Source organism: Pteropus alecto, unplaced genomic scaffold (assembly GCF_000325575.1).
Source record: "Pteropus alecto unplaced genomic scaffold, ASM32557v1 scaffold155, whole genome shotgun sequence".
Lineage (NCBI taxonomy): Eukaryota > Metazoa > Chordata > Mammalia > Chiroptera > Pteropodidae > Pteropus > Pteropus alecto.
The window spans coordinates 16,176,748-16,184,870 of NW_006438113.1; the positions used below are offsets into that span (position 1 = coordinate 16,176,748).

Genomic DNA, 8,123 nt, shown 5'->3' on the forward strand with positions numbered 1-8,123 from the left:
AATAAAAGAGGAGTAAATACCATTAAAATGAAGGGAAGACAAAAAAGTAGTACCAAAGGGGAGAGATATAGACCATAGCAAATGTTTTCAGTGCTGAAAGAAGATTGCTATAATTATTTAGGTATTTACAAAAAGATGGCACAATATAAGATAACTGTTATTCTCTCTCTCTCTCTCTCTCTAGTTTTTTACATGGTGATAAATCAAAAAATATATTTTTTAAAAGCACAAGAGGACAATTTGACCTTCTGTGTATAGTAGTAGATGAAAACAAACATCAAAGTCTTTTATTTGAGAAACAATCCCTCTTTAAACCTGTCTCTCAGTATAGCTAAAACTAAGCTTTGCTTCTTCATGTCCCAAATTACCAGTAACAGGAGTTTATTCTCACTATTTCTACCCCCTCATCTCCCATTCAGTCTTCAAGACATAACAATAGGACTCCTGCTCTAGCTCCTCCTCTGAAACTGCTCTCACTGTTCAGCAATAACCTCTTAGTGGACAAATCCAATAAACAAGTCTTGGTTATTTTTATATAACTTATCTTTAAAATTGGATTCTGACACCTATTTTATTGAAATTTCTTTGCTGTCAATCTCCTGGTTTCTTTTATTGTAATATTTAATGACTCTCACTCCTCCACTAGATTATAAAGGACCATGCATTTTCATTTTGACATTTCTCACAATACCTCCTTTTGGTAGAAAGGTAAGGAATGGTATGCAGAAATATCTGTTGAATTGAATGAAATAAAATACACGGAAAAGAAGATTCAACAAGTTAATACTGCAGGTATTATAATTATATTTGGTAGGATAAGATTATTTGGAGAGCACTGACAAAGAGATTTATTTGAAAGTTTCTCCTTTAGTTGTTGACCATTTACTCTCTTTGTTTCTTGATCTTCATCTGTCTCTTTTGGGTTTTGCACTTTTATCTGCATGACTCCAATAAATGGTAGTATTTCCTATGATTTCATTCTTGGACATCTCTTCACTGTGCATTTCACTCTATATGATTCTATCCATCTCCTTGGTTTGAATTGCCTCTTATATGTATGCTGGCTTTCAGTCATACACCTCTAGTGCAGATCTCCTCTTAGCCTACTTCTATATGTCCTCTTACAAGTGAAAGAAGAAAAAGATGAAGGGGAGAAATAGCCATTGAAAACTGCTCCCCTTCTAAGAGATTCCTTCTACTTTTCTCTTATGTATCTAGAACTATACAACTTGTAGTTCCCAGCTTAAGTCCTAAATTGTGATCTCTTGACTGACTTCCTTGGTCTACTCTTGATGGACATTAAACACGTCGTTCATTTACTCACGGTCTTCCCCTTGCCTTGTAACCCCTTAGTGCTCTACACCCTGTCCTAGTAAGTGCTCAGTAAATATTAATTACTTGCCATCAGTGATTTGCCTTTCTTCATGCTAAATAGAATTTTTCCTTAGGGATTTCCTACAGACTTTGTAGGAAATTGTTGGTAGCCAGAAAATTTCACAGTTATTTGAGCAAGCTCTGCCATCTTAAGCAAAAGTATTTTTCTCCAAGAAATCTATAATTATTATGGATTTGTTATTCTATAATTATTATAGAAAGATAGATCATATTCTTTTTTTATGCAACTACATCATTCAACCCCTTGAAAATGTATTATTAATTCTCACAAATCTGAAACTAGGATAGTGTCTATTGGTTTTAAAAAATACCCTAAAATATAATTTTCACAAAAGGTAAATTACAACTTTCCTGTCTGATAGCTATTAATCTCTTTGTTTTATTGTATAGAGGTCATGAAGTTAAATGAGGGAGTGACCAAAAAACTTTGGGGCCATTTAATAGTCAATGACATTATTAATGAAACATTTCATGATATTGCGATCCTTAAGGGCTTAGTATTACATAAATACAATTCATTAATTTTCCAATGAAGTTCTAAATTTCAGGAAATATTTGCTGAGTAGAGTAATTGCCTGATTGTCATTTATAAGCTTACACATAATCTCATTTAAAAAAACAAATTGTAGCAGAATGTTATACTTGTTTAATAATTTAAGGTGTGAGGGCAAGAACAATTAATGCAAATGAAGAAAATTGGACATCAAACTCATTTATTATTCTCCTTGCTCTATTAATCTATTATCAACTGGCATAATTGGTGCTCTAACTTGGTTTAATTACCATGAAATCTACAATTTAGCTAATCAAAATTTATCATCAGTTCCTCCAACAAGGTAGAAAACATTTAATAATTTTGTAATTATGAAAATACATGATGTACGATGTTATTTGTACACATGCATAAACATTACAATAGTGTAATTTTTTGAAGCAAAAATGAAGTATTATCACTTATAATCTGACTTCTGTGCTAAGTAAAATTAAAGAAAAAAATAATAATATTTTAAAGCAAGAGAGCTATTGCTTAATGGTTTTTTCTTATATATTTTGCTTGTCCTAGCTTTGTAAGTGACATATGTACACAGTCTTATATATTATGATTTTAGGGATTGTGCAAAAATCATATGAAATAAATTCTGTAACTACCTACAGTGTAAAAATACAAAATAACATGAACTATTTTCTGATTTAAAAATAAAAGCTTGAATTTTCTATTTCTTTTTAGCTCCGTAAGGCGATTATAGATCATGTGTCAGACTCCTTTTTGGATACAACAGTCCCACTTTTGGTTCTCATTGAAGCCGCCAAGAATGGCCGGGAAAAGGAAATAAAAGAATATGCTGCAATATTTCGTGAACACACCAGCAGGCTAGTAGAGGTAAGTGAACTAGAATTGTAACTATTCTAAATCCATGAGAATGAGACTCTCATTCCCCATTTACAGTTTAATTGTATTTAAATAAAAACTTTTGACAACTTATTATAAATGAGTCAGAGTTGGGCCAAGGTAAGTATATAAGTCAAATTATATAAACCATCCCCCATTGGCTTGGAAAAAGAGCAATGTATTTAGAAAGAGATGTGACATTATAATCAATATTTTTTTAAGTGTATATTTTTTTCAGAGTTACACACAGAACACTAGTTAAATGCAAATACTTTGTTTTATCCTTACAAATATTTTCTTTCCATTGTAACTAAAAAATATCTCATGCCATTTTTGTGTTGTCCTACTATTTTCATGGCTATATTACTCCTTCAGCCTTTCAAATCATATTCAATTCTATTTTGTGACTATAGAACAAGAATGTAGGATATACAGGGATAGAGTGATTCAGAATAATTAAGGGCTAGTGGATGGGGTTATCTCTTAATAGGAGCAAGAAGATTTGAGAAGACTATCATTCTCTCCTGCTTAGAAACCAAAAACATAGAAATGACTCATGATTTGGAGATCAGGGTGGCATATTGCTCAAGGAGCCATGAAGTGCTGGGTAATTCCCAGGAGACAGATGATAGAACCTATTGTATTATGGGCATGAATAATGCAGCCACAGTATAAGAAAGAGCCTGAATGGAAGAATTTTCAACACCAGTAAGGTGAAAGTACTCCCAAGCCTAGGAACTAGTGGCAGGAAGGGAGAGATGTGATTGACCAGATTCTTATACCAGAGATGATATATTTTGGTTGGTATCCATTAATATGACTGTACCAATTTTTTAGGACTAATGTGTATTCACATTGTCAGTGCCCATGCCATACCAGTTATTAAATGTTTTGACTACCATACATTCCTATACTGGCCATGAACTCTGGTGAAATATATGTTTTGGGGCCCAAATTACTTGTAAAACTTGTGAGTTAGAAATAGTCACCACCTGAATTAGAATCACAGCATTCAATATAACATCTACTTAAATATACAAATTTACCAACATCCTTACTGTGGATCCACTTGGAAGGAAGTTTCCAATGTAACTAGCATTTGCACTGTAAAGTCTATGGATCCCAGGCTTCACATCTAAAAAGTGAAAGGAGTGGAGAAATAGATGAATAATAAGATCATTTTAGCTCTAAAACTGTCCCATCTCCAGCTTTGAAATCTCCTTTGAACTTCCCAAGAATTTTGTGAGACAGAGTAACTGTTACAATTCCCATGGCCTTACTGGGAAATAAAGGTGCAAAACCCAAACCAGGCTAATGGAAGTCAGAGCTGATTTTCAGGTTTACAATTTTTAACTAATTCATTCAATTATTTATTATTTATCTAGTTTTATTTATTCTTTCTTATACTCAATCCTGAAATATTAACTATGTCCACAGGAAAATGTTAAGAGAGCAGAGTAGAAGGACCAAGTTGTTAAAGGCAGCTAACTATGTGTAGCCCCTGATAATTGTAAAAGTTTTTTCTGAAAATATATTCTCTAAGCTGAAAGTATACCGAATGGTGAAAACAACTTTTTGGTGAAATATTCTGAAAGTAAAAGTTGGTTTCTGTTAATAAACTTGCATCCTTATTCCTATTTCTTAGTTTAGTTTTTCTATGAAATGTAAATCTCGTGAGCTGCTCAGTAAGGAAGGATTCCTCGATCACATAATTTGGCTTGGGAGGGGTGGAGTTCTATATATGTTCTATATATTTCTCTTCTTTGACATTTTATATTTCTGAAAAATATAGAGTTAAAGCAACCTCTTTACTATGTCAAAATTTCCATCAAATTCGTTTACCTAAAGAACTCTTTCTTTTATGACACTTATTACTAAAGTACTGCCTTCAGGGAACACTTGAGAATGCTACTTTAATTTATTACCAAATGATGGTTTATTATCCTGTAGACAGAACTCTAAGACTCTGTTATAAATGTTTAAGGATTTTCAAAGTTCTTTATTTTACGTGAATATTGAAAGATTAATAGATTTTGGAATTTTGAGCTACCAAGAATATGTGTAATTTAACTCTGTATGTTCCCTTAACACATTATAATAAGATGATGCTAGAGTGAGAGTCTTCTAGTTCTTATTGTGGTATACTTAGAAACTGGTGAAAGTCATTTTCAGTTCCAGTTAGCTTTTACAATGTAACAAACCATCTCCAAATTTAGTGGCTTACAACAACCATCTATTATTCTCTCACTGATCTGTGGGTTGACTGGGTAGAGCTGGGCAATTCTCACTTAGAGTCTGATGTGTTTGCTATAAAATATTAGATAGAAATATAGCCCTTCAAAGGTTTGACTAGACTGGACATGCGATGACACATTCACATAACTGAAAGTGCATGTTAGCTGTCAGCTGGGAGCTTAGCTGTGGTTGTTGACTGGAGCAGCAATATATGTTCTCTCTGTGTGGCTTCAGTTTCTTGAAGCATATAGTTATTGGATTTTGAGATGAGAAGTCTCAAGAGCAAGCCAGAGACAGAAAGTAGAAGCTAACATTCTCTTAAGGCCTGGGCCCAGAAATTGGCAGAGTGTCACTTTTGTATTTCATTGGTCAATGTAATCACAGAGCTGGCCCAAAGAAAGGAAGGGGTGGCAGGTGGGGACCATGAGACTCAATCTCTCAGTGGAAGGAATAGCAGAGTATTTGTGGCCCCCTTCAATCTACTAGACTTCTTAGGGCTTCATTTGCTTTATCTATAAAGTAAAGGTTAAACAAAATAATGTCTAAGGCCGCTATCAGTTTCTAAACTTCTATGAACTAGCAAATAGTTTTTACAATCGAGAGACTTCTATTTTTCTAAGAGATACAGACATAGAGGAAAATGAAAATGACTTTTAAGTATACTGCCTGCATACTGGGTTCTTTATCAAGAAGGAAACAGAAAAATTCTTTTTTGAAAATAACTGTCTAATCAAAGCAACAGAGAAAACCATCACTAATTTATTACAAACATTGAGACAGAAGTGTTTATGACAGAGTCCAGGGAAATAGGAGAGCTTAAATATACCATTTCAAAGTACATTCTGAGTTCGATTGGTGTATAGATTGCTCACCAATTCTCTACCTCCCTTCTTTCTACCAGCCCCCTACACAGACAGGTACATATATCCATCTTATTCCTAAGCTGTGGAATTTGACTTAGCAGGGCAGAAAGTCTTAGATTCTAAATGGCTTCAAGAAAAAGCTATGTTCAACAATCCTGGGTTTTGATATGTCAACCATGTTTGTCAGAGAAATCTAAAATCAGCGAACTTGTTGAAGTAAGCCTTAAATGGAAAAAAGTCCACTTTTAAAGAATTCTTATAAGATCTTTGGAAAAGCTCCATGCTGTTAAAGGAACATTTTAGATAATGGTTAAATTGTGATTTTTATAAAAAGATAGTAAAAAGTGGAATTGAACACAAAGCAAAAACACCAAGCATTAAGAAATTATACGAGTAATAATTAGAAAACCAAAAGGTATTAGAGAAAATAAATGGGAATGAGAAACAAAGTAGCTAATAATTAGGCCTGAACATTCCCATTCTCTAATGGAGCCATGTCTGAGGTCTTCTGTTACATTATCATGTAGTTTGGCATAAAAATATAAAATGATCATGAGTGAAATGACAGTTATAAAATCCTAGATAGTGCCAATAACTGGAGAACCTAGATCCTTACAACTGTTTTATTTTGTTATACAGAACTAAGTAACTTTTAGGCAAAGCTTTTCTCACTTTGAGCATCCAAGTTACTCTATTTTGGGATCCACCAAGCCACAGTGGGAAGGAGAAGCAGGAGTCAAGAGGTTGTCATCTTAAAAGTCATCTTCTCTTAGTGATTAGTAATTAATGACATATGTGCTCATTGAATTATGCTACCTAGTACTTTGATCTTGCACCGATGATGACTTAGGGCACCGTTAACTCAACTGGCTTCCACCAATAATACCTATTAAACAGAAAGTTTAAAATATTAATTTTGTCTTAAAAGTAATTCCAGAAAGGAGAAATTTTACTTTAATCATTTTGAGCCTCCTCGAATAGCAAGTCTTTACAGCTAGTGCACAATATATCTGTATTGAATGTAGGGACACATTCATAACAGTAGCTCGGTTTTTCTCTCTAAAAAGTTGACTTTTGAGATTTCAGTAACTGAACTTGAGAAATATGCCTAAGCCCAATTATTTAGTAGAGTACCTTCCTACTCTACCATTCTGGGATACATTAATTATTCACAGTGGTTTAGCAAATGACTTTGCTATTAATTGTCAAAAGCAGACACTACAAACACTGCTCTAGATTTCCCTCAGAAGGAGTTTGTGACAATTTGATAACATCTTTAAAGAACTTAGCCTGCTTCAGAGATATAGTTTATAACTTTAATGTGGTAATAGAACTTTTATTCAGAAGAATGCCATTAAATTCAACAAATGTATTGTTTATTATAATGGCTATTATTTAATATTTCTCTAAACTTAATTTTTAAAAACTCTTCTATAATTTCTGAATCATATTATAGTTTGTTCTCAGCAAGTTAGTTCATGCTAAACACTACAGCTGCTACCAACTGAAACAGTAAAATCTCCAGTTTATTCCATGGATTTACCATATTAATCATTATTAAATATGAGTGTTAATGACCTAGGCCTGAAAGTTTTCTATGAATTTGAAAAGTTTCTCTATGTGAAAAGCCAGCTTTGTCAGTACTTTGACTTACTCATCAAAAATTTATCTGTCTTTATGCACTTTATTTTAGTAAGTTTCATGGGAGCCTTTCATCAAAAAGGAAAAAGTGGGTGGACATTTAATTATAATACTTCCTTCCAACCTACAAAGCTGATTGTTCCCACTCACAAAATGGTGAGCCAGATTTAGCAAAGCCCTGGTGCCAAGAGAGAAGGCTTTAGAGGGGACTCTTTCTTTTTGTAAGAAATGCTTATTACTGTCAGCTCCACTGATATCTTTGCTTGTTGACAGAATGTTGTTCAATTGTCACACATTTCTTTAATTGATCATCTGCTATCAAATAAGGATATGTTTGATTATAAATAAATAAAGCTTTTAGAGTCCTCTCCTATTCCTCCCCCTTCCACCCTCGAAAAAAAATAATAAGAAAGAAAAAGAACAAACCCATATTTACAGTTGTACACAAACCAACAACTGTTCTCAGTGAGCATCTTGGCAGCTCTCCTCTTTTGGTGGGAAGACATGTTACAGCTAAGTCAAGAATGCCTTTGCTCATGTGGAATAGAACACACAGGTGTGACTGCCCACTCCCTGGATTAGAAGCTGCTCAGTATATT

At 33.6% G+C, this 8,123-nt stretch overlaps 1 protein-coding gene across 2 annotated transcripts in view; it reads left to right on the forward strand.

Annotated features, from left to right (window-relative positions):
- The window catches only part of CTNNA3 (catenin alpha 3), a 1,378,877-nt gene that overhangs the window by 720,608 nt on the left and 650,146 nt on the right, over window positions 1–8,123 (forward strand). For both annotated transcript variants that reach the window (XM_006915590.2, XM_006915591.2), the window contains exon 9: window positions 2,624–2,776. In XM_006915590.2, coding sequence (XP_006915652.1) covers window positions 2,624–2,776 — 153 coding nt within the window. The remainder of the gene's footprint in view (window positions 1–2,623; window positions 2,777–8,123) is intronic.